Here is a 27,480-nt window from a genome sequence, read left to right on the forward strand (position 1 = left end):
CCAGTGACTGACTTCATCTGACGTGGACTACCCTGAACCTAACCAAAAAAGGGGATTTTGAAAGGTTTTCTTGTAAGTCTGAGTTGACTGTTCTGCTTCAATGAGGAAGAAGTTGACTATTGCTTAGGCAGCCTACAGGGGCCTTGGAGTCGCTCCTTCTGACTGACCACCAGAGATCACCGTCCAGAGACGGAGGAGGAGATGGCATCTAGCATAGCCCTGAGATGTTGTCTTACTGATGTTGTCTTTAATATTAGCCTGTGTTCTATGACAGCAGGGGCCTTTATTCCTAATGCAGTGGGTCTGAAGCAGAGGGATTATGTGAGCTGATTTGGGCTTTGGAAAGATTACTCTAATGACCACAAGGCAGTCTGCTTCAACCACGGCTGACTGCTCATCCCAGACCCCCTCTCTGCCCCCACTACCCTCTTCCAGACCCTGTAAGACAGAATCTGGGGTGTTCCAATATTTTCCAGATGTTGAAAAATCTGGCCTGTTCATCACTTCAGACACCATTTTTCCTACTTGGTCAAGCCAAATACCACCATCCGACATGGTGAAGACACACCTGTAGCCAGCCACCTTGCCAAAGTGCTGTTCATGACTTGGTCCATCCAGAAATCGATTTTGCTATGACTTGGTCCACGTCTGTCATTCTTGACCACTGCCCAAAATGCACACCTTTGCTTGCACCCTTTTGAGGAGGAGGCTTGTTCACACAGGCCAGAAAGTGGGGTCCCCTTGCTCCTAGTCACCATTGCTACTGTCAGGCCATTATCTACCCTGTAAAGAAACTACCTCCTTGGAAGCTTCTACATCCAGGTGGGCCGTGCCTGTGGTCCACACCCCTCCTTGTCACTGTCATCTATCAATATCCTAATTCTTTCCCCTTATTCTTTGGAGGCTTTGTCACGTGGTTATAGTCTTTGCCTCCCCTACATTGCCTGGGTTTGAACCCTAACTCTGCAACTTACTAGTTACACAACCTTGCCTGACCTCATTGACACCTTACAAGCACCATTCCCTTCTCTGCCTGATAAATTCCTATTCTTCCTTCCAGAGTCATCTTAGGGGTTTTCTCTTCGGTGAAGTCTTCACTTTCCCAGGAGCTCTTAGGCCCCCCTCTTCTGAGCTTTCATTGCAACTTGGCTTTCCCTCCATTTTTGTCATTTTGCATTGAATTGTATTTGTCTGTTTGCATCTATTCTTCCTCTAAAATGTAAGCTCCTAAGAGCAAGATTCCATGACTTCATTTCTGAATTCCCTGTGCCTCACACATACTGGGAACAGATATTCCACAAATATTGATTGGATGGTTGGTTGGATAGATGGATGGACGGATAGATGGATGGATGAATGGATGGATGGACATATGGGTGGACTGATGGATGGGTGGATGGATAGATGATGAATGGATAGATGGATGGACGAATGGGTGGATGGATAGATGCATATGTGCTGATGTCCTATAAGTGGTGCAGACCAAACATTCTTTTGAGGGTTCTGACTGCCGAATTTGGATTGTGGTGCTACTGACTGTGTTAATAAGTATTTTTATGATATCACAGTTTTTTATTACTGCCATTTTTGTAACCTTTCATTTGCATTTTCAGTAGAAAAGAGAGGAATAAATTCACAGGATCTAAATACACAGCTTGCAAGGCAACACCACTGTTAGACATTTTGCCTCTCGTTTCATCCATTTCTGCTTCTGCTGGCCTTCCTTTCAACATACTTTCAATACCCCAAACCCCGCTATGCAGTTGAAAACGAGGCCCACTGCGACTTTGTGAAGCTGCGTGAGATGCTGATTCGGGTCAACATGGAGGATCTGCGGGAGCAGACCCACACCCGGCACTATGAGCTGTATCGCCGCTGTAAGCTGGAGGAGATGGGCTTCAAGGACACCGACCCTGACAGCAAACCCTTCAGGTACCACTCCTGCCAGCCCAGCCCAGACCAGCTCAGCTCAGCCCACCCATGCGGTGTGGAAGCCTTGCCCTGGAGGATTCACAGGGGAGGCCAGACACGGGTGCTAAGACCTCGAGGAGCAGGGTGGCTCACTTGCCAGTTGTGCTTGCCTGTGCACCCTCTGCCTCTGCACGCCTGCCAGGAGAGCTGTGGGGCACAGGCTTGGAAAGCAAGCCTTGCTTTTAAGGGCAAGCAAAGGGAGGAGGCCCAGAGGACCAGCAAGGCTGATCACCACACACACACACACACACACACACACACACACAACACACACACACACGCACACACGCACACACACACACACACACACACACATGCATGCATCCTGGACAACTCCAAGCAGCTGCGCTGGAGGGGATCCCTAAGCTGAGGCCCTGTTCCACAGGGTGGCAGTTTGTAACTGTTCTCTGCCCCTCTTTCTTCATCAAGTGCCTCAGACAGGTTTCCAGTCTGTTCTTTACCCACCTCCCTATTCTCAAACCCAGATAGGACTAGGTAGCAATTCCTTGGCTGCATTGATGAACTGCAGGCTCTTCAGTGGTTGTCCTTAGTGTCTGCATTCAAGTGCAAGTTCTGTTTTGACCATAGGATGTTGATTATCACTGGCATCTTTCTCAAATCAGAATGCTTGGAGAGAAGGGGAATGTTTTTGAAAGCAGGTTATTATGCAGAGAGGAGTGGTATGCCAAGTAGATGCGTCTGATCTCTATGCATGATGTGTGAAATCAGCCCCACAGTTGAAATTACCACGTGGTGCCCTTTATTGTGGTCAGGCATTAATAAGCAAGTGAGGGAGATGTCTACCGGTTAAAAAGACTTTCAACAAGCCTCTGAGATCTTACACTACCTGTTCATAGCCTAAAGCTGGCCTGGGAGCAGACCCTAACCAGTCCCTTGGGGATACTTGCTTCAAGAGGGACAGGCTGATGCCCTCTACTGACAGGTGGGGCCAGGGGCCACTGGCGCACCTGGGGTTGGGGGAAGGCATGCTTGTCTCTTTCTGGTGGGAGCTGCCTGGCTCTTCCCCACCCGCAGCTTTCATCTGCATTTGTAGAGGAGTAGGTGTGCCCCCACCTGGTCATTTGGTCTCCTTCCCTCCATCCTGAATACCTGTTTCCTGTGTCTTCGCTTTCTTCACTCCTTCTCTGCCAGCTCCTTCCCATGCTGCATGTAAGCATTCTTGTGCTAAAGAAACTCTCTTAACCCTGCTCTTTCTTACCAGCCTCTGCCCTGTCAAGAGGTTCTTGACAGGATGAGAAGGAGAAAGAGTTGTTCTATATTTACTGGTTCCTCTTCCCCATCTCTCATTCATTCTTCAACCCAGTACAATCTGGCTTCTGCCCCCAGCATAACCACTAAAATGCCTCTCTCCAAGGCCAGGAATCTCAGACTTGCAGCCAAGTTCAGTGTGGCCTTTGGGTTCCATCTTACTTGATCTCAACACAGCACATTATGCCATTCCCCACTGCTCCTTGAAATGCTCTCTGCCTTTGGCTTTTCTAGCACTTGCCTGGCTGATTCTGTTCCTCTCTCCTGCTGTCTTCTTAGCCTCCTTTGCAGGCTCATTTTCTTCACCTTACTCCTTTAAATGTTGATATACCCCCTGGGGCTCTTTCCTAGGGCCTCTGCTCCTTTCACTTTCTGTTCTCTGCAGCATTCTTTCACTCTCACAAAACCCTGATTACCGCCTAGAAGTAGATGACTCCCAAGCTAGTTTTACTTCTGAGGTCTAAACCCATTAAGCCATTGTATCCTGGAAATTCCCACTCAGACATCCCATAGAGGACCTCCCTGAAAATCAAGCTGTGAACAATCAAATTCATCTTCTTCCCTCTTAACCATGTTTCTCCAACATTCCCTGTTGCCATTCATGATACCAACAACCACCTGGTTGCCCAAGGATAATCAGAATTATCTTGGGCTCCTCCCAAGTCCGGGGAGTTCTGCTTCCCCTACTGCTCCCTCCATCCCCTCCCAGCCCTTAACATTAAGATTCTGTCACTTTTTTTTTTTTTTTTTTTTTTTTTTTTTGAGACAGAGTCTTGCTCCGTCGCACAGGCTGGAGTGCAATGGCGCGATCTTGGCTCATTGCAACCTGCACCTCCTGGGTTCAAGCAAGTCTCCTGCCTCTGTCTCCCAAGTACCTGGGGCTACAGGCGCCTGCCACCACACCCGGCTAATTTTTTTTTTTTTTTTTTTTTTTTTGAGAAAGAGTCTTGCTCTGTCACCAGGCGCCAGGCTGGAGTGCAATGGTGCGATCTCTGCTCACTGCAACCTCCACCTCCCAGGTTCAAGCAATTCTCCTGCCTCTGCCTCCTGAGTAGCTGGGACTACAGGCGCATGCTACCACAGCCAGCTAATTTTTGTATTTTTTAAGTAGAGATGGGGTTTCACCATGTTGGCTAGGATGGTCTCGATCTCTTGAGCTCGTGATCCACCTGCCTCGGTCTCCCAAAGTGCTGCTATTACAGGCGTGAGCCACTGTGCCCGGCCTAATTTTTTAATTTTTAGTAGAGATAAGGCTTCACTATGTTGGCCAGACTGGTCTCAAACTCCTGACCTCAAGTGAGCCACCTGCCTCGGCCTCCCAAAATGCTGGGATTACAGGCGTGAGCCACCGCCCCCTGCCAAGATCCTGTCACTTCTTACTTGGATTGATGGAAAATCTGTCCTTCCCACAACACAGCCAGAATGGTCCTTCTCATTTTCAAATTGGATCTGGTATGACTTCCTACTTTAAAACCATGCAGTGCATACATGTCCAGTTTTAAATATGGCATCCAAAGCTGTTCTCTTCCACCAGGCTCAGGAACTTCGTCTCCCTCTACTCCACCACTACCATGGTGCTCTTTGGCTGTGTTGAACCATGCCTGGCTCCCCAAGAATGTCATTCTCTCTCCACATGTGCTTTCTTACATGCCGCCCTATTTGGAGCACAGTTCCACCTCTTCTTTACCAGGCTATCTCCTTTCTTTCTTTCTTTCTTTCTTTCTTTCTTTCTTTCTTTCTTTCTTTCTTTCTTTCTGTGTGTGTGTGTGATGGAGTCTCACTCTGCCGCCCAGGCTGCAGTGCAAGTGGAGTAATCTCTGCTCACTGCAACCTCCGCAGGTTCAAGCAATTGTCATGCCTCAGCACCCCGAGTAGCTGGGTCTACAGGTGCCCACCAGCATGCCTAGCTAATTTTTTTGTATTTTTAGTAGAGACAGGGTTTCACCATGTTGGCCAGGCTAATCTCAAACTCCTGACCTCAGGTGACCCACCTGACTTGACTTCCTGGAGTGCTCGGCTTCCACTGCGCCCAGCCTCCTATTTCTTTAAAAATTAGCTCAGGCTGGCTGGGTGCAGTGGCTCATGCTGGTAATCCCAGGACTTTGGGAGGCAAAGGTGGGTGGATCATGAGGTCAAGGGATGGAGACCATCCTGGCCAACATGGTAAAATCCTGTCTCTATTAAAAATACAAAAGTTAACTGGGCATGGTGGTGCATGCCTGTCATCCCAGCTACTCCAGAGGCTGAGGCAGGAGAATCTCTTGAACCTGGGAGGTGGAGGTTGTAGTGAGCCAAGATCGTGCCACTGCACTGCAGTCTGGTGACAGAGTGAGACACTGTCTCAAAAGAAAAAAAAAAAAAAAAAAAAACAAGAAAGAAAGAAAAAGAAGTTCAGGCCAGGTGCATCTCCCATTAGAACATGAGTTCCTTGATGGCAGTTATGGTGGCTGCTGGCTCTAGAGGTTGAGTGACTAGCATCATGTCAATTAGTACTGTGTCTAGCACATATGGAGTCTCCTCAAGCATTTGTTGAAATAGTTCATTAATGTGGTCAGTTTCCGAGCCAGGGCCTGGCAGCATTGTGCAGTAGGAAGACCCTGATAAAGAGACAGGAGACCCAGCTTCTGGTCAAAGGTCTGCCTCTAACTAGCTGTGGAGCCTTGAGCAAGACACCTCACCTCTCTGGGCATCAGTTTTCTCATGTGTAGAACAAGAGTATAAAACCAGATATTCTGAGTCTCTCCAGTTCACTAGGGTTTTCCCATCCCCCTCCAGAAGCGCTGTGGGCATGCTAGCATGGGCCAAGCCAGGTGCCCACAGCTTTGTGGTTCTGTTTTTGCACCGGGCTCACAATTGGGGAAGGGAGAATGGAGGAACCCAGGGAGGATCTTTGGGGCCACTTTTATCAAATAGGAGCCATTCCAAAGGAAGAGGAATTAACCTGACCGTGTTCGCAGTTTACAGGAGACATATGAGGCCAAAAGGAACGAGTTCCTAGGAGAACTCCAGAAAAAAGAAGAGGAGATGAGACAGATGTTCGTCCAGAGAGTCAAGGAGAAAGAAGCGGAGCTCAAAGAGGCTGAGAAAGAGGTAAATGTGAGCCTGGTGATTATTAAAACATCAAGAAACAACAGTTGTTATGAGGCTGTAGAGAAATAGGAATACTTTTACACTGTCGGTGTGAATGTAAATTAGTTCAACCATTGTGGAAGACAGTGTGGTGATTCCTCCAAGACCTGAAACCAGAAATACCATTTGACCCAGCAATCCTATAGATCATTCTATTATAAAGATACATGCACACCTATGTTCACTGCAACACTATTCACAATAGCAAAGACATGGAATCAACCCAGATGCTCATCAATGATAGACTGGATAAAGAAAATGTGGTACATATATACCATGGAATACTATGCAGCCATGAAAAGGAATGAGGGGATGTCCTTTGCAGGGACATGGATGGAGATGGGAGCCATTATCCTTAGCAAACTAACACAGGAACAGAAACCCAAACGTCAGGCCAGGGGCTGTGGCTCACACCTGTAATCCCAACACTTTGGGAGGCTGAGGCAGGCGGATCAACTGTGGTCAGGAGTTCGAGACCAGCCTGGCCAACATGGTGAAACCCTGTCTCTACTAAAAGTACTACAATTAGCCAAGTGTGGTGGTGCATGCCTGTAGTCCCAGCTACTTAGGAGGCTGAGGCAGGAGAATCGCTTGAGTCTGGGAGGCAGAGGTTGCAGTGAGCCAAGATTGTGCCACTGCACTCCGACCTGGGTGACAGAGTGAGACTCCATCTCAAAAAGAAAACCAAACACTGCAGGTTCTCACTGATAAGTGAGAGCTAAATTATGAGAACACATGGACACAGGGAGGGGAATAACACATACTGGGGCCTGTCATGGGGACAGGGGGAGGGAGAACGTTGGGATAAATAACTAATGCATTGGAGGCGTACTACCTAGGTGATGAGTTGATAGGTACAGCAAACCACCGTGGCACACGTTTACCTATGTAACAAACCTGCATATCTGGCACATGTGCCCTGGAACTTAAAGTTAAAAAGAAAATGTGAGCCTAGGTGCCAGGCAGGAAGAGAAAGGAGGCTGAACATGGCATGGAAACCCATGATGGGCTTCTGCCTTGGGAGAACAGCCTTGTAGCCTCTGGGTAGGAATGGGGCTCAGCCTCTGTAGCCTTGCCTTGGCTGGCACAGAGGAAGCTGTGAGAACTGTGTCTCCTTGACCACCTCATTTCTAAGGCTGGGTTGTTTTCCCATCGTGTTACTTAATTCTCTAGAGCATCGCTGTCCCATATGGTAGCCGTTAGTCATATGTGACTATTTAATTTAAAAAAAAATTTTTTTTAAACTTTTATGTTTTTTTTTTTTTTTTTGAGACGGAGTTTCGCTCTTGTTACCCAGGCTGGAGTGCAATGGCGCGATCTCGGCTCACCGCAACCTCCGCCTCCTGGGTTCAGGCAATTCTCCTGCCTCAGCCTCCTGAGTAGCTGGGATTACAGGCACGCGCCACCATGCGCAGCTGATAAATTTTTTTATATTTTATTTTTAATTGACAATAATTGTATATATTATACAATTATTTGGCCTCCCAAAGTGCTGGGATTGAGCCAAGTGCTGGGTTTACAGGTGTGAGCCACTGCACCTGGCCCACAGTATTCTTGGGTTTCTGGTTCTATTCAGGACTAGTTAAGCCTCCCTTTAGTTAGGCTGAGGTGTCTGGACTCATTCCATGTCATAAAGTCCTTTTATTTCCTTCCACGTCCAAAGCCAACGTGATGTTTTGATATATGTTTACATTGTGGAACGCTTACATCAAGCAAATTAGCAAATGGATCATCATCTCACAAACTTACCTTTTCTTGTGGTAAAAACATTTTAAATCTACTCTTTTTGGCTGGGCATAGTGGTTCACACCTGTAATCCTAGCACTTTGAGAGGCCAAGGCAGGAGAATCACTTGAGGCCAGGAATTTGAGGCCAGCCTGGGGAAAAAAAAAAAAAAAAAAGTGAGACCCCCATCTCTGCAAAAAAAAAAAAAAAAAAAAAAAAAAAAATCAGCTGGGAAGGGTGGCACATGCCTGTATCCCAGCTACTAGGGAGCCTGAGGTAGGAGAATCACTTGAGCCAGGAGCTCGAGTCTGCATGTATGATCATAAGCTATGATCATACCACTGCACTCGGGCCTGGGTGACATAACAAGACCCTGTCTCAATCAATCAATCAATCAATCAATCAGTGAAATCTACTCTTTTAGCAATTTCAAAATATATAATAAAATTTAGCCGGGCGCGGTGGCTCAAGCCTGTAATCCCAGCACTTTGGGAGGCCGAGGCGGGTGGATCACAAGGTCAAGAGATCGAGACCATCCTGGTCAACATGGTGAAACCCCGTCTCTACTAAAAATACAAAAAAAATAGCTGGGCATGGTGGTGCGTGCCTGTAATCCCAGCTACTCAGGAGGCTGAGGCAGGAGAATTGCCTGAACCCAGGAGGCGGAGGTTGCGGTGAGCCAAGATCGCGCCATTGCACTCCAGCCTGGGTAACAAGAGCGAAACTCCGTCTCAAAAAAAAAAAATAAATAAATAAATAAAATTTAAAACTCAGTTCGTCAATCATGTTAGCCATGTTTCAAAAGCTCACCCCTCAGGCACCTAGTGACTAATACTAAACAGCAGAGATACAGAACATTTCTGTTGTCACAGAAAGCTCTACTGGGGCCAGGTGTGGTGGCTCATGCCTGTAATCCCAGCACTTTGGGAGTCCAAGGCAGGCAGATCACTTGAGGCCAGGAGCTCGAGAGCAGCCTGGCCAACATGGTAAAACTCCATCTCTACTAAAAATACAAAAAAATTAGCTGGGTATGGTAGCGCGTACCTGTAATCCCAGCTATTCAGGAGGCTGAGGTGAGAGAATCACTTGAATCAGGAAGCAGAGGCTGCAGTGAGCTAAAATCGCACCACTGCACTCTAGCCTGGGCAACGGAGCAAGACTCCGCCTCCAAAAAAAAAAAAAAAAAAAAGAAAGAAAGCCCTATTGAGCAGTGCTGCTACAGAGTTAGGCCTTTGGGATTGGGTGTGAGCTAGTTCTTCTTCTTCTTCTTCTTCTTTTTTTTTTTTTTTTGAGGCAGTTTCGCTCTTGTTGCCCAGGCTGGAGTGCAATGGTGCGATCTCAGCTCACTGCAGCCTCCATCTCCCAGGTTCAAGCAAATCTCCTGCCTCAGCCTCCCAAGTAGCTGGGATTACAGGCATGCGCCACCACGCCTGGCTAATTTTTGTACTTTTAGTAGAGACGGTGTTTCACCAAGTTGGCCAGGCCGGTCTCGACCTTCTGACCTCAGGTGAACCACCTGCCTCGGCCTCCCAAAGTGCTGGGATGACAGGCATAAGCCACTGCACCTGGCCATTCTTTTTCTTCTTCCTGGGAGTTTGGAGCTCAGCATGGACAACTGATCACTTTCTTGGCTATTCTGCCCCATCCTAACTTCTCTGATGGCTGTGGGGCAAGATGGTCTCGGGTAGTCCTACGTACTTTGCTGAAACCTAAGACAGCTATTATTGTTCCCATTCCTTTGGATATTCTGTTCCATTTCATTTTAGAAATAAAGAAACATTGGCCGGGCATGGTGGCTCACACCTGTAATTCTAGCACTTTGGGAGGCCGAGGCAGGTGGATCTTGAGGTCAGGAAATCAAGACCATCCTGGCCAATGTGGTGAAACCCCATGTCTACTAAAATTACAAAAAATTAGCTGGGCATGGTGATGCATGCCTATAATCCCAGCTACGCAGGAGGCTGAGGCAGGAGAATCACTTGAACCCAGGAGGTGGAGGTTGCAGTGAGCCAAGATTGTGCCACTGCACTTCAACCTGGGCAACAAGAGTGAAACTCTGTCTCTCTCTCTCTTTTTTTTTTAAGACAGGTTTTCACCATGTTGGTCAGGCTGGTCTTGAACTCCCGACCTCAGGTGATCCCACCCGCCTTGGCCTCCAAAGTGCTTGGATTACAGGCATGAGCCACTACACCCGGCCTCTGCTGGGTTTTTTAAGTAAGGGATTTTCATTACTGAAGCTATGCCTAAGCGCATGTAGTTAGTCTTCTATCCCATGGCCTTGCCTCTAAGGTCTCCTCTAGCAGCCCAGCTCCTGCTGCCAGATTAATTGGCCTAAGGTACAGTCTGGGTCATGTCAGCCATTGCTTCACCTCTCTGCACCTCAAAACCCTCAACTATAAAGAAAGGAAGTACTTGGTTGGGCACGGTGGCTCACGCCTGTAATCCCAGGACTTTGGGAGGCCGAGGCAGGTGGATCACCTGAGGTCAGGAGTTTGAGACCAGCCTGGACAACATGGTGAAACACTGTCTCTACTAAAAAATATAAAAAGTAGCCAGGCATGGTGGAGGGCACCTGTGATCACAGCTACTTGGGAGGCTGAGGCAGAAGAATTACTTGAACCCAGGAGGCGGAGGTTGCAGTGAGCTGAGATTGCACCACTGCACTCCAGCCTGGGCAACAAGAGTGAGACTGTCTCAAAAAAAAAAAAAAGGAAAAGAAAGAAAGAAAAAGAAAGGAAGCACTTAATTACTTCACGAGTCTCTTCCACATTTAACCTGTTGTACTCTCAAGGGTTGTCACCAAAGCCCATGACAAGGGTATCGATTTTTTCAGTTTCACTGAAAAAAAGTGAGACAGGTGCCTTGGCTCAGGCCCATAATCCCAGCACTTTGCAAAGACAAGGCGGGAGGATTGCTTGAGCCCAGTAGTTCAAGACCAGCCTGGGCAACATAGTGAGACTCCATATTAAAAATACAAAAAATTAGCCAGGTATGGTGGCACGTGCCTGTAGTCCCAGCTATCCAGGAGGCTGAGGTGGGAGGATTGCTTGAGCTGAGAGATTGAGGCTACTGCATTCCAGCCTGGGTTTCAGAGTGAGACTCTGTCTCAATTAAAAAAAAAAAAAAGAAAAAAAAATATCAGCACTTTTAGGAGGTGAAGTGAAGGGATCTCAAAGACAAATGTATAAAAGTACAATGAACAAAAGCCAGGTTAAGGCAACTGATAGGCAGCCCAAATGACTAGTAAAAGCTGGCTTATACAGCAGGTCTGTCACTCACCTACCTAAGTGACAGTGTCAAATACCCACAAGACCCGGAAAACTAACTCCTTCATGGTATGCTGCAGTGCTACAGAATCCTAAACTCTCTAAAAAAGAAAAAAAAGAAAAAAAAAAATCCTAAACTCTCTCCTGAATCCATGAAAGAAAGTGAAATTTTGCTCACTCTGCTCTTACTGTTCAGCGTAGTTTATTGCATTCTAGTCTCCTGTGCCTCCACTTATCAAAATGGCATGCCAGAATATTCTTTTGTGGTTTTTTTTTTCCCCCGAGACAGAGTCTCGCTTTGTTGCCCAGGCTGGAGTGCAGTGGTGCGATCTCGGCTCACTGTAAGCTCTGCCTCCCAATTCAAGCAATTCTCCTGCCTGAGCCTCCCGAGTAGCTGGGATTACAGGTACACGCCCCTATGCCTAGCTCATTTTTGTATTTTTAGTAGAGACGAGGTTTCACCATGTTGGGCAGACTGGTCTGGAACACCTGACCTTGTAATCCACCCACCTCAGCCTCCCAAAGTGCTGGGATTGAGCCTAGTGCTGGGATTACAGGTGTGAGCCACTGCGCCTGGCCCACAGTATTCTTGGGTTTCTGGTTCTATTCAGGACTAGTTAAGCCTCCCTTTAGTTAAGCTGAGGTGTCTGGACTCATTCCATGTCATAAAGTCCTTTTATTTCCTTCCACGTCCAAAGCCAAGTATTTCCATCAACTGGCTTTGCCATTACTGAAGTTTTCTCTGCGATCCATGGTGATCCTCCCTGATTGCAGGGGTTAAGAAAAGACAGGGGTACCTTACATATAAGAGGTCCTGTTACCTAATGCTCTAAATACTGGGTTGACCTTAGTCAAATTCCTTACTTCTCAGACCTTCTGTTTCCTCATAAAATGGAGATCATAACAGAACCTACCTCATAGGGTTGTGGTAACAATTAAATGAATAAATATACATAAAGAGCTTATAAAAGTCAGTGCTTAGCCTGTAATAATTACTCAGTTTTTTTTTTTTTTTTTTTTTGGAGATGGAGTCTTGCTCTGTTGCCCAGGCTGGAGTGCAATGGTGCGATCTCAGCTCCCTGCAACCTCCACCACCCAGGTTCAGGCAATTCTCCTGCCTCAGCCCCCTGAGTAGCTGGGACTACAGGCATGTGCCACAATGCCTGGCTAATTTTTGTATTTTTAGTAGAGACAGTGTTTTACCATGTTGGCCATGCTGATCTCGAACTCCTGACCTCAAGTGATCCGCCTGCCTCAGCCTCCCAAAGTGCTGGGATTACAGGCCTGAGCCACTGTGCCAGACCAGCACTCAGTAAATGTTCTGTTATGATAATTGATGTTATTATTAACCATGTGGGGTAGCTATGGGGACTCTTTTTTTTTTTTTTTTTTGAGATGGAGTCTCCCTCTGTTGCCCAGGCTGGAGTGCAGTGGTGCAATCTTGGCTCACTGCAACCTCTGCCTCCTGGGTTCAAGCAATTCTCCTGCCTCAGCCTCCCAAGTAGCTGGGACTACAGACATGTGCCACCAGGCCCGACCAATTTTTGTATTTTTAGTAGAGATGGGTTTCACCATATTGGCCAGGTTGGTCTCCAACTCCTGACCTCGCAATCCACCCATCTTGGCCTCCCAAAGTGCTGGGATTACAGGTGTGAGCCACCGTGCCCGGCCTATGAGGACTCTTTTTAACAAAATGTCTGACTAAAGACAATACAGTGTTCCTTTACCATATTCAGGAGCAGATACTTGGAGATAAAATGGCAGGAGGAGAGAACGATCCAGAGTATGGTGCCTTTGGTGCCATCATGGCAATTCCCGACAGAAATGCCTCCTGAGGTTTCAGGGTCCTGCAGGGTCACAGCCTTACTGGTCCCCAGCCTTACTGGTCACAGCCTTACTGGTCCCACTCTGGGCTTGGCCAGACTGGGGGCTGCTCACAGGGGACCGTCTCCAATCTCCCTGTGCTTCCCTGCCAGCTGCACGAGAAGTTTGACCGTCTGAAGAAACTGCACCAGGATGAGAAGAAGAAGCTGGAGGATAAGAAGAAATCCTTGGATGATGAAGTGAATGCTTTCAAACAGAGAAAGACGGCAGCCGAGCTGCTCCAGTCCCAGGGTTCCCAGGCTGGAGGCTCACAGACTCTGAAGAGAGACAAAGAGAAGAAAAAGTAAGTAGCAGGCTGCTCTGGGGTGGTTCCTTCTCTCTCCTCCTGCTCATCCTCCCGGGGCAGGACGTGGCACCTGAAGGGGCTGAGGACTGGTGCCCAGAGGTGAGCTGCGGGCTGTCAGATTGGTTGGGGCACCTATAACTGGTCTCAGCATCCCTGTGGGATCTTTGGATTCCCTGAGTTTGGGGAGCTGAGAGTAGGGGAGGGATGTGGTCCCGGAGGCCCAGCCCATCCATCCAGCTTGCTTAGGAAAGCCCTGAAAACTCAAGGCCCATAGGAGCGGAAGGAAAAGGAGAGGAAAAGCAAATGGAGAGTGAAGGAGCAGAAGGGAGGAAAAAAAATGAGAAGGGCAGCAATATAAGAAAGAGAGGAACGCCGGGCGCGGTGGCTCAAGCCTGTAATCCCAGCACTTTGGGAGGCCGAGGCGGGTGGATCACGAGGTCAAGAGATCGAGACCATCCTGGTCAACATGGTGAAACCCCGTCTCTACTAAAAATACAAAAAATTAGCTGGGCGTGGTGGCGCGTGCCTGTAATCCCAGCTACTCAGGAGGCTGAGGCAGGAGAATTGCCTGAACCCAGGAGGCGGAGGTTGCGGTGAGCCGAGATCGCGCCATTGCACTCCAGTCTGGGTAACAAGAGCGAAACTCCGTCAAAAAAAAAAAAAAGAAAGAGAGAAACAAGGCTGGGTGCAGTGGCTCACGCCTATAATCCCAGAACTTTGGGAGGCCGAGGCAAGCAGATCACTGGAGATCAGGAGTGTGAGACCAGCCTGACCTACACGGTGAAACCTTGTCTCTAATGAAAAAAAAAACCAGAAAGTAGCCCAGTGTGGTGATGCACGCCTGTAGTCCCAGCTACTCAGGAGGCTGAGGCAGGAGAATCACTTGACCCCGGGAGGTGGAGGTTACAGTGATCTGAGATGACACCACTGCATTCCAGCCAGGGCAATGGAGCGAGACTCCATCTCAAAAAAAAAAAAAGAAAAGAAAGAGAAACAGAAAGAAGTACAGATATGGGCCAGGCGTGGTGGCTCACACCTGTAATCCCAGCACTTTGGGAGGCCAAGGCAAGTGGATCACTTGAGTTCAGGGGTTCAAGACCAGCCTGGCCAACATGATGAAACCCCGTCTCTACTAACAATACAAAAAATTAGCAAGGTGTGGTGGCACATGCCTGTAATCCCAGCTACTTGGGAGGCTGAGGCAGGAGAATTGCTTGAACCCAGGAGGCAGAGGTTGCAGTGAGCCGACATCACGCCATTGCACTCCAGCCTGGGTGACAGAGTGGGACTCTGTCTCAGAAAAGAAAAAAGAAGTGCAGATACAGAGTAGTGGAAGAAAGAGAAAGCCTTTAGCAGAAACTCTGTGCACCCTCTCCCCACCCCTGCCCTATATCTGAGGTTGCTCACCTCTCCACCCTGCCTCAGTTCTTACTTGCTGCAGCCAACCGAATTTAACTGCTGCCACTGAAGGCTGCAGCCCAGCCCTGATTTCCCATCCCTTTGTGATCCCTCACTGCTGGCTGCTTAGTTCTGCCCAGCCTGGGGTGCTGAGAACTTACGAGGGAGCCCTCAGATGCCAGTGTACCTGCATGTGCCCCATCCTCAGTCTGGGGAATGATTTTAAGACTTCCCATCTCCTCTGGTACTAGAACATGGGCTCCTGGATACCATGTGGGTCAATAATCCTCACCCAACCCATCTCTGCTTGCTGAAGTTACCCATTCCTCATCCCAGAACCAGAGAAAAGTATTTCCAACAGGATCTAGAAAACCCTCTGGGTGCCCTTGTACCCTGCAGTTGTTTCTGCAGTGTGACTAGAGGAGCTCCCAGGTGGACTGTTCAGCAGTGTCTTTACTAAAGGGTACTGAGGATGCAAAAGATGTCCATGGTCATTGCCTTCTGTTTTCAGCCACTTGTTCCTGGACTTCACTATTGGATATTTTGCCAGAAGGAAGAAACACCTTCCTTTCCTCTGTCTTATCACTTAGAAATAACATGGTAACTTTTGCATAACAGTAAACTATGTTATATTTGAAGGCACTCAGCTTTGCAATCCAATTACTCTTTATTCAAATGTGTAATTTGAACATCTTGGCCAGGTATGGTGGCTCACGCCTGTAATCCCAGCACTTTGGGAGGCTGAGGCAGGTGCATCACTTGAGGTCAGGAGTTCGAGACCAGCCTGGGCAACATGGTGAAACCCTGTCCCTACTAAAAATACAAAAATTAGCTGGGCATGTTGGTGCACACCTGTAGTCCCAGCTACTTGGGAGGCTAAGGCAGGAGAATCACTTGAGCCTGGGAGGCGGAGTTTGCAGAAAGCCAAGATCATGCCACTGCACTGTAGCCTAGGTGACAGAGACTTTGTCTCAAAGAAAAATATCTTCACCAATTAGTCCAGAGATTTTTGTTACTGAATCTTAATACTACATGTCAAATTCATTGAAGAATGAACTTTTTTGGTATTACCTGATGGATAAAGTTCAGTTAGCCAGAAAAAAAAGTCTCTTTAGACACACCCTGTACTGTATTCACTTATCTGTCATGGTGTATTAGTTGCACCAGCAGGAATGGATTGCTATTTTTAAGATCAGAAAAATCTAATTTCATCATCCAGCTGTAACCTGCTGCCTCCACAGTCCTGTGGTATTTGTTAACTCAATACCTGGGGTAGTTTCATCGCCTGGTTGTTAGGAATTGGTTTGTTCAGGCTGCATTGAAACTATAAATATTCCCTATTCAGATGTTCAGTAAAAGTTATTTTTAGATCAAGCTTTCCCCTTGTTGCCTCAAACTGACTGACTTCTCCCACCCCAGGCAGGAGATCCCAAGGGGGAGATACCCCTCTCTACTCTCCAGGAATATCTGGCATTGGTGACAGCACCCCTTTCCAATTCTGAAATGGGTGAAAACCCTGCTGGCATGTGGCACTTCATATTAACAATAAGGGCCTAACAGAATGACCTGTCCTCTTCCATACTTCCAGATGTCCAAGTGGCCCTGGGTTTCGTCTTCTTATGTAATTTCATGAGCAGTTGGTTAACTCCTGGAAGAGCCACCATTAGACCTGTGCCACCTTCCTCCCATAGTCGTGATGGTGGGTTTTGAGGGTAGAAATGGTGGTAGCAGTATTTCTTCTTGAGAGATGGTGGTTGGATCTAAGAGTCACATATTCAGAATTTCCTTTAGCTTCCCCTAAATTAGAGATTAAGAAAGTACTGGCTGGCCGCAGTGGCTCACGCTTGTAACCCCAATACTTTGGGAGGCCAAGATGAAAGGAATGCTTGAGTCTAGGAGTTTGAGATCAGCTTGGGCAACATAGTGAGACCCTTGTCTCTACAACAACAAAAAAAAAATTAAGCATTAGCTGGGAATGATGGCACTTGTGTATAGTCTCAGCTACTCGGGAGGCTGAGGTGGGAGAATCGCTTGATCCCAGGAGGTTGAGGCTGCAGTGAGCCGTGATTGCGCCACTGCACTCCAGTTTGGGCAAAAGAGAGAGACCCTGACTCAGAAAACAAAAAAAGAGTATCAGTGTTTCAGGGGTTCCTACCAGTCCACCCTTCCCACTTCCCCTTCTTGCTACTCCTGATCACCTTTGACCTCTAACCCTTCATTGTTTGTGTCAACTCATAATATTTGATTTCTCCTCATGCTCACTCCATCTTCATCAGCTCTTACTGTTTTACAGTTAACTCTGCTGTTTGCTGCATGCTGCATGAGACCCAGGGTCCTGGTAAGCTTGATTAACTCTAAATAGAACTAGCAGTGGCTTCTAGAACATATCTCCCCCAGTCCCGCACCCCCAACACAAACATCCAATCTTAGAAGAAGCTGCTTCATTGGTCTAGCTGGTTTTCTCTTGTGACTTATAATATGAAGAAATAGCCTGGTGTGGTTTCAAGTGTACATGTGGAATGTCTGCCTGATTAAAGTGAGGGATTGTTTCAGACTTTTACTGCTGGAACAGCTGGTTAACATAGGTGGATCTTGTGATCAGTATTTGAGGTTTCAGTGTGGGTAGTTTTTTTTCTTAAAGAGCCATAATTGAGCTGGGCACAGTGGCTCACACCTGTAATCCCAGCACTTTGGGAAGCTGAGGTGGGTGGATCACCTGAGGTCGGGAGATCAAGACCATCCTGGCCAACATGGTGAAACCCCGTCTTTATTAAAATACAAAATATTAGCTGGGCATGGTGGTACACGCCTGTAATCGCAGCTACTCGGGAGGCTGAGGCAAGAGAATCGCTTGAACCTGGGAGGCGGTCATTGCGGTGAGCTGAGATCACGCCATTGCACTCCAGCCTGGGCAACAAGAGTGAAACTCCGTCTCAAAAAAAAAAAAAAAAAAAGAGTCATAATCATTATTTACAAAATTAATGAAACTGTAGTGATGAGAGAAACTCTGGGGTTCACAAGCCCTGTCCTGCAATGTCACAGTCAGCATTAACCTCCTCCCATCCCCCTGCATCAGGTTTGACAATATCCAGAGTCAATGGAAGCTCACTTCTCTGTTTCCCTCTGGTGGCTGTTTCTTATCTGAGGGGTTCAAGTTCTCAAATTCTGTTTGACCGTACCCCCTCAAAACCGTAACAAAAGTGGAGGAAAATGAAGAGACCTTAGACATTATAGAGAATTCCTTACATTTAATCCTACAAGTACCAGCTTCATGAAAACCTCTTACAAGACCAGTAGGTAACCTTTGGTAAGGATTCCTGAGTGCTAGATTTTGTGTTTATAGTTTATAAATCATCACCTAGTTTATGGGGAGACTGAAAGCAGGGATTAAGCACCTTCTATCTCCTCTACTAGACTCAGGTAGTGAATGGAAAGGAAATACCAACATTTTAAATTTAACATCATTAGGTTTTGTTGTTTTTGTTTTTGTTTTGTTTGTTTGTTTTTTTGAGATGGAGTCTTACTCTGTTTCTCAGGCTGGAGTGCAGTGGCACAATCTCGGCTCACTGCAACCTTCGCCTCCTGGGTTCAAGCAATTCTCATGCCTCAGCCTCCCAAGTAGCTGGGATTATAGTCATGGGCCACCATTCCTGGCTAATTTTTGTATTTTTAATTGAGACCGGGTTTCACCACATTAGCCAGGCTGGTCTTGATCTTGTAACCTCAGGTGATCCACCCACCTTGGCCTCCCAAAGTGCTGGGATTACAGGCGTGAGCCACTGCACCCAGCCTAGGGTTATATTTTTAAAACTTTACCATGGAAACTTTCAAACATGAACAAAAGAAGAGAGGATAATACAGTTCGGCCCACAACCCAGCCCCCAAACAACCATAAACATATGCCCAATCTTGTTTCATCAATTACTGCAGACCTGCTGAATTATTATAAAGCAAAACCATATCCCTTTATCTGTAAATACTTTAGTGTGTATATATATATATATATATATATATATATATATATATATATATCTATTTCCAAGAGAACGATCCTTTAAAAAAACAACCACAACCCCACCATTATCATACCTACAGAATGAACAATAATTCATTAAGATGAAATGTCTAGTCAGTGTTTGAAACATCCTAGTTGTCTCATAAATGCCTTTTTACATTTGGTTTGTTTGGATCAGGGAATAGAAAATATAGAGAAGACTTTTCCCCACTCACCCATGTAGTTTATGATTTAAATGGAAAGCCTGCTGTTAGTCACCAAACTGATTGTTGCAGCTATTGCACTGGGGACTTGGGGCAGCTGGCAAAACATCCTGCTTGGAAGCAAATCCTGAAGAGGAAGTCCACAGAGGTTTCTGCAACATAAGGCCCATGAAACTGGGCCAAAGGAAACAATCTTGAAAGAACAATGACTTGATTTACTGTCTGGCTTAACAGCAAGTCTTGGTGCCCCTGCTAGTTGACTGAAATTAAACAGCAAATTTCCATTTAGGAAGACAGTCAATTCCTAGAATGTCTGTCCATTCTTTGCAGTGTAGTTTCAGTGCCTGGCGAAGTGCCTGTCATGTAATAGGACCTTGGTTCATGCGTTATGTTCTTTGTTCCTCCATTTTTCTGTTGTTTTTTGTTTTGAGACGGAGTCTCTCTCTGTCGCCAGGCTGGAGTGCAATGGCGTGATCTCGGCTCTCTGCAACCTCCAACTTCCGGGTTCAAGCTATTCTCCTGCCTCAGCCTCCCAAGTAGCTGAGATTACATGCTCATGCCACCAAGCCCAGCTAATTTTTGTATTTTCAGTAGAGACGGGGTTTCACCATGTTGGCCAGGATGGTCTCTATCTCCTGACCTCGTGATCCGCCTGCCTCAGCCACCCAAAGTGCTGGGATTACAGGCATCAGCCACCATGCCTGGCTGTTTCCCCATTTGTAATGAGGAGAGCAGCAAATATGTATTCTAGTTTGTGAGATTTAAGTTTATTCAGGTTTCATTGCACGTGGCTTGACACAATTGCATACAGGTTTCCCCAAGTAAATCATTGTAGTGGCCATTCCTAAAGTGAACTCTGGCAAAACTATAATTAAAGCTACACTTTACAAGTGAGACGCAATTGGCAACCAGCTGGAATAGCCAACCCCAACTCCAAGTAGGTTGGCTCTCCCTGGCAGGCTTCTCCCTGGTAGGCCACGAAAGCAGTTCCAGACCAACTAGTCAGGGGAGGCTTGGGCTGCCAGGATCTGAAAGCAGTAAAGGCAACCCGCCCCCTCCTCAAAGCCCTCATGCTAGGGGTGGATCATAAAGGCCACCTAGAATGCAGGCACTGAGGCTTACTGTGCCCCCACATTTTGAAATTGCTTGAGGCACTGCATTTGTAAAAGCGATTCCTTTGTGATTCCCTCCAACATATTTGCAGATACTATACCTCAATTGTTATTGGTCCTTAGGAGTGCACAGTATATGGATAGTATACAAACATCAAACTATATCAGCTTTCCTGTGAAACTAGAATACAGGCCATTGCAGTACTTTTTAGGTTACTCTTCCCCTAGGAAGTAGACAAAGAATAAAAAGATATGAGGCTGGGCACGGTGGCTCACGCCTGTAATCCTAGTACTTTGGGAGGCCAAAGCGGGCAGATAACCTGAAGTCAGGAGTTCAAGACCAACATGGCCAACATAGTGAAACCCCCTCTCTACTAAAAATATAAAAATTAGTTGGGTGTGGTGTCGCATGCCTGTAATCCCAGCTACTTGGGGGGCTGAGGCAGGAGAATGGGTTGAAGCCGGGAGTCGGAGGTTGCAATGAGCCGAGATGGCACCACTGCACTCCAGCCTGGGTGACAGAGCAAGATTCCATCTACAAAAAAAAAAAAAAAAAAAAAAAAAAGATGAGAATTTGTATAGCTTTTTTTACTTTCCAAAGTGTTTTTGTTTTTTGTATGGCATCTCATTTTACACTTATAACAGGTCTATGTGGTAAGAAGGAATAATCCCGACCGGGCGCAGTGGCTCATGCCTGTAATCCCAGCACTTTGGGAGGCCGAGGCGGGTGGATCACGAGGTCAACAGATCGAGACCATTCTGGTCAGCAGGGTGAAACCCTGTCTCTACTAAAAATACAAAAATTAGCTGGGCATGGTGGTGCACACCTGTAGTCCCAGCTACTCGGCTCGGGAGGCTGAGGCAGAATTGCTTGAACCCAGGAGATGGAGGTTGCAGTGAGCCAAGATCGCGCCATTGCACTCCAGCCTGGGTAACAAGAGTGAAACTCCGTCTCAAAAAAAAAAAAAAAAAAAAAAAAAAAGAAGGAATAATCCCCAGTTTACAAAATGAGTAAATGGAGGCTAGGCACAATGGTTCACTCCTGTAATCGTAGCACTTTAAGAGGCTGAGGTGGGAGGATCACTTGAGCCTAGCAGTTAGAGACCAGCCTGGGCAACATGGTGAAACCCCATCTCTATATTTATTTTAAAAAAAGAGTGGCCAGGCGCAGTGGCTAACACCTGTAATCCCAGCACTTTGGGAAGAAAAAAAGAGTAAATGGAGGAGCAGAGAATTTAAGGAACTTACCAAGGACCACACAGTGAGTTGGTGGCAGAACTCCTATTTTCTGTTATAAATTACCATTCACCTCAGTGTGTGTATAACTTAAAAGTGTGTGTGGGGGAGTATATTCCCTTTGAGGAAGTGACTGTAAAACATACTCATTTATGCCCATATTTTTATCCCTGCCAGATATCTAATAGTCTTTATTTAATGGGATAAATTAATTCTTCGGGTAATAAATAGGGCTTAGATTCATAGCCAAGGAATTCTCAGGGAAATTGCATGTGATAGAGTCTTACATAAACAGCTCTGAGCCCAACTGTGACTCTTTCTTTGCAGCCACAGGCAAGTCTATTGACTTCTTTGTTTCTCAGTCTACTTATATGTCAAATGGGGATCAGTCCTACTTGCTGTATTTATGTCACAGGAATGAAATTTACATGGAAGAGAAGTCAAAGTATTATTTAAGCGCAAACCCATGATGGGTTTCCATAGCTCAAGTTCTCAGGTACCAGCCCCACACACTTTGCAAACAGGCCTTGCCCCAGAGTACCAGGTAGCTGACTAGGACAGTTCTGAGGGCCTCCTGGGGTGAAACCTTCGCCTCCTCTCCTTTCCCTTTGGGACAGAAAATGCAGTAGCTAGAGTCTGGGGCTCTATCCAGTGGCCTGAGGCCACCCGGAGATTTTCGGAAGGTATTCCTGTAGAAGGTATTGGGTGGTGACGGGGGAACATTAGTCAGGACCTAGTCATTAAGAAGAGATAGTCGGGCGCGGTGGCTCACGCCCGTAATCCCAGCACTTTGGGAGGCCGAGGCGGGCGGATCACAAGGTCAGGAGTTTGAGGCCAGCCTGACCAACATGGTGAAACCCTGTCTCTACTAAAAATACAAAAAATTAGCCGGGCATGATGGCACACACCTGTAATTCCAGCTAGTCAGGAGGCTGAGGGAGGAGAATCGCTTGAACCTGGGAGGTGGAGGTTGCAGTGAGCCGGTATCATGCCACTGCACTCTAGCCTGGGCGACAGAGCAAGACTCCGTCTCAAAAAAAAAAAAAAAAAAAAGAGAGAGAGAGAGAGATGGCAGGGTGCAGTGGCTCATGCCTGTAGTCCCAGCACTTTGGGAGGCCGAGGCAGCGGATCACCTGAGGTCTGAGGTCAGGAGTTCCAGACCAGTCTGGTCAACATGGAGAAACCCCATCTCTACTAAAAATGCATTAGCCGGGCATGGTGGTACATGCCTGTAATCGCAGCTACTTGGGAGGCTGAGGCAGGAGAATTGCTTGAACCCAGGAGGCAGAGCTTGCGGTGAGCCAAGATCATGCCATTGCACTCCAGCCTGGGCAACAAAAGCGAAACTTTGTCTCAAAAAAAAAAAAAAAAAAAAAAAAAAGAAGAGACAAAAAATATTTCTGTGGTTGTAGATCATGATTTTGCTGGCTAATGCCACTGCTGCCATCATGTGGGAGTGTGTGGAGTGTATGAGAGAGAAAGTATGTTCCCTGGAGCCAATGCAATAAGACTTTTAAGACCATCTAACATAGCTATATTCTAATTTAGCCATTAGTCCTCATGACTTAATTTTCTTCTGACCTTTTTTTTTTTTGGTACATTAATCTATCTGTTCATTAACTCAGCTTCTCTTTTCATTTTCAGTTTGGGCTTCCTGTAGAAACCCTTTACCTGCGCAACAGAGCTGTGCCTCCCTTTCTCTAATTTCCCCCTTAACATGCCCGGGGGGCATACCATCCAACCCGGTCCCTCTCCTCTCTTCCTGCCAAGGTTTATAGAAACCTGAGAGTCTGAGGACGATGTCTGGCCGCTGGTCAAGAAGCCAACAGTCATGTGGCTCACAGATGCATCCTGCTTCCCAGTCCCCATCCCGGCACCCCCAACCATTCCCCCTGTCTTCCCCGCCATCTTTGCCAGAGGTGCGACATAGTCAGGGGGCCCATCTGCTACTCTTCCCCACCAACTCCCCAAAGTAACTGCACTCAAGCTGTGCTCAAAATTTGCAACACATTTATTTACACCAAACCCTTCCCATAAAACACAACTGCTGGAGAAAATAGCAGGCGTTTACCCTCTAACTCTGGGTATCCCACAGATGCAAAAGGGAGAATAAACCTGAATATTATTACCAGTCTAGAGTCTTGAATGATAGCCTTACTGAATTCTTCTTGTGAGGTATCTCGGGGTAATTTCCGGAAGGGCTCCATGCCATCCCAATAGGATGAGGCCAGTAGCAGGAACAATAAATCCCACTTTGTAGACTGGAAAACTGAGCTGTCAAAGAATCAAGTGTTTGCAGGTTTGCTCTGATGAGTCTTCTAGTTCACTCAGTGAACGTCATGATGATTTTTCACATGCATTTTGCATGCATCCCCCAATAAGAAGAGATGAGACTATCAGCTGGAGAGAAGATAAGAGGTGTTCCAGCTTGGAAGGCCCTTCACTTTGTTTCCAATCTAAGGAGTTGAGAGTCTAAAAATATTCCAGCCCTAGTTTTTATCATGGGTCTCATCTGATAGTGGCTTTGTGAACCTCTGTGAAGTACAGAGCCCTCCCTTGTCAGGGTTACGAGGCACAGTGGTCTTTGGGGTTTGGCCAGTGACAGAGTGAGCGTTGGAGTTGACCTGGCAATGATCTGTGGCTAACATGCCGTCTCTCTGCCCTTCCTTTGCAGTAACCCATGGCTGTGTACTGAATAGTATTCCCCGCTACAGCTGGACTGGACTCCATTTAGCCTTTTAAGCCAAGGTTCCTATTTTAACTGACAGCTTTCCTTCGGGGTGCCAGGCAGCCAGGCCCCCCACCCCTACCCTGCCATGTACTTCAAGCTCACTTCTTCTTTTTGAGTTCTGCAACCTGCTCCGGCCTCCCAGTCCCCTGGCACTGACTGTGACCACCACCTTCTTCTTCTTTTTTTTTTTTTTTTTTTTTGAGTTTCTTTTTTTGATCACTTACTTTCAAAGCACACAGTCAAACAAGATTATGCCAAATTTCCAGGCCTTTTCAAAGTATTGAGAAGAGGAAGGGGATTTCTTGCCTCAATTATAGATTATAATAGAAAGTGAAAAGAAAAGAAAAATGAAAAGCAAACATATGCACTTGCTTGCTGGCAAAGCAAGAGTAAAGGTTTGCTGTGCGCCATTTGGTGATCTACTGATTGATGAGTGACCAGAGTAAGTACGAAGGTGATGCCAAAGCACAAGCCAGTTTCCTGGGAAAATTCAAGTCACGGTGGAGTATTTTTTTTTTTTTTTTTTTTTTTTTTTAAGACTGTATGCTTGGAGGTAGAAACAAACCAACAACCAGAAAAAAAAAAAAAGCTGCTCAGATACTGAGCCAGTAGCTCAGAGAGATGCTGAGTTAGGCCTGTCAGGTCTCCTTGGGAAAGTCTTCTTATTTGCAACTTTGATGATTCTGTGTCCAGCTTCAGAGCTGCTTTCCCAGAAATTCACACCTAAACAGCCAACCGGTAATCATCAGCCCTCTCACCCGCCCGGTAATTATTTGCATTGCAAACCTGAGGCGCCCTCATTTGCATTTGTGTACAGATTAAGTCTTGAGAAGCTCTGAATACTTCAAAAGTATTAGACCCGCACAGCCTTGGGGAGACCTTCAGAAACTAAGGAGGAGTTTTACATTAAGGGAGACATTTTAGTTGGTAAGACAATAGGACCTACTTAAGTCTGGAAGGGGAACTGAAGGCCCAGAGAAGGGAAGTGACTTGACTGAGGTCCCACTGCTGTTTCAACGCAGAAGCCAGACTAATTTCCATGCCTCCTGACTCCCAATCCATTTCACAAAGAGATTCAATCTGCTTATATATGTTCCTGGAGACGAGGTCTTTTGATGATCAGAGAAACTGAGTAGTTAGTGTTAGAAGACCCTTGAGTTTTTTCCCACAGAAAAACATCTGAAGATGGAGTGAGTGAGGAGTGGCAAAGCAAAGGCATAATGGGCCAGCTTCTTAACCCAGTGATGCTGCAAGGCTGGAATGGGGTCCAGGAGACTGTGTGGAAAAGGTGCCCTAGGTGACCCTTATAATCAGGGAACTTGATAAACAAAAATCTAACCCGTGAGTGAATGTAATTTAAAAAGTTGATCAAGCCTATTAAAGTGTGTATTTAATTGGATAGCTTTTCTCACTTTAGACAGATTTTTTCCTCCTTCAATGAAAAGGCTTTTAATTAGTACAGCTGTTACTATTTTTAAAAAACATACCGTTAGTACTCTGTTTACCTCTGGTGAAACAAAACCAGTCATTAGAAATGGTCTGTGCTTTTATTTTCCCAGACTGGAGTGGCTTTTCTGAAACAGCACACACACACACACACACACACACACACGCGCGCGCGCACACACACACACCCTCTCACTTCTCTTATGCCAAGTTTGCTTTCCCTAGCTGCAGTGTAGATGGCTCTTGTTTTTGTTTTTTTATTTTAATCATTTGGCATTCATATGTGGCTGTTAATATGTGCTTGTTTTTAATTAAAACAAGAAGCTTTAAACTCTTGTGTGGTGTTCTTAAAACTGCATAGATTTCCCCATGGTGATGGCCTATCAGTGACCCCCATTTCTAACCTGTCTTCTCAAACTATAATCTGTGCTACCTCATACTGCCCACATCCCTCCCCCTGTCTTACTTTGAGTGTCCTCTTTCTTTGGCTAATTTCATGTTTTCTTTCTCTTTCTCTCTCCCTCTCCAGCTTTTTTTAATCTTGTCTTCAGCAGCTGCACTAAGTCTAAAGGAGAAGACTGCCATTATAGAAGAGTTAGGGCTCCATATTGTCTCAAATCAGAAATGAACCAGTTCCCTCTCCCCTCAAACCGCCAGCACACACACATACACCACAGCACTCAACAAGTGTTCATGTGTCCCTGTGTCCAGGCAAGAAGCTCTCTTCTGACTTACATGGTATTTTAAATGGAAGTATTTTGTCCTAACTAACAAGGCAGGAAAAGAACCATCAGAGCTGGAAAATGGACCAAATGTAACCTCAGAGAAACAACGACAGGACCACTCACCCAAGTGTAAGTGACTGGGGCAGGACACCTCAGCTGTGGGTGTGGAAGTACTGTTCACAAGGTTTTGAGTTTCATGTTTTTCTTTTAAACATTTCTCTGGTTCAATGGGTTGACTGTCTACAGCCACTGTTAAACATTTCTGAATGTGGAAGAGAAAGTCAAGTGACGTATGTATCTTCTTCAGCATTCACAGACCTTCTGTAGACTCCAGCAAGGGGGAAAAATGGATCCACTAACACTCAGGTGGAGAAGGGAGAGAAGGGAGGGGGTTTAAGCTTAGTGAGAGCAAAATTACTCCATTCAACCTTCTGAGACCAGTTGGGGTTTTGAGAGACGTTTCTGCTCAACCTAGGATCTGGAGGGAGAGCTTTGATGTTGGTAAATCTGCCTTGAACTCATTGGTTTAACTTGCATCAAAATACCATGTGAGCGTGCCCATTCCATATATCCCTACCACCATTCTGCTGTTCAATATCTCTTGAGAGAGCCTCTTTGCATGTTTGCCAGAATCTGTGTGTGTTTTTCCTTTCTTCTCCTTTGTTCTTTTTGCCCAAAGGTGTGACCAGTCACTGCCCCTCTGGGGCTTTCATTCTCCAGGAGAAACATCCCAGAACCAGCACTGTTTAGCTTGATACCTTTCTAATGTCCATGTCAATTTTCAATAAAATTCAAAGAAATGCTAAATGGCTGTGTGATCTGATCTTGTCACTGGGTGATGCGGGTGACTTGTTGAAGGGCTTAGGGAGGCACCACCAGCCTATGAAACCTTCCTAGGTGGGTTGCCATCCCCTGTGCGTGCTTCCTCCAACTTTCTTTCATCTGGGCCTGAAATTCCCACCACAGCGGGGTGGAGGTGGGCAGGAAGTCCTCTACTTTTTTCTTTATTAGCATGGATTCAACTAAGTTGGGCTGATTATCATCTAGTATATTAGACGGAGGAAGTGGAGTGCCAGATCCTACA

The 27,480-nt window shown here is 46.4% G+C and overlaps 1 protein-coding gene across 7 annotated transcripts in view; it reads left to right on the forward strand.

Annotated features, from left to right (window-relative positions):
- Positions 1–27,203, forward strand: part of SEPTIN6 (septin 6) — an 86,666-nt gene extending 59,463 nt beyond the window's left edge. Inside the window, exons 7-11 of one of the 7 annotated variants that reach the window (XM_074391901.1) lie at positions 1,764–1,932; positions 6,198–6,330; positions 13,337–13,527; positions 17,222–17,266; positions 23,139–27,203. In XM_074391901.1, the coding sequence (XP_074248002.1) occupies positions 1,764–1,932; positions 6,198–6,330; positions 13,337–13,527; positions 17,222–17,225 (497 nt within the window). In that variant the 3' untranslated portion in view covers positions 17,226–17,266; positions 23,139–27,203. The other 6 variants (XM_074391902.1, XM_074391899.1, XM_074391900.1 and 3 more) reach the window with 6 other exon arrangements.
- Positions 27,204–27,480: the final 277 nt, after the last annotated feature.

The sequence above is a fragment of the Saimiri boliviensis genome, chromosome X (assembly GCF_048565385.1).
Source record: "Saimiri boliviensis isolate mSaiBol1 chromosome X, mSaiBol1.pri, whole genome shotgun sequence".
NCBI lineage: Eukaryota > Metazoa > Chordata > Mammalia > Primates > Cebidae > Saimiri > Saimiri boliviensis.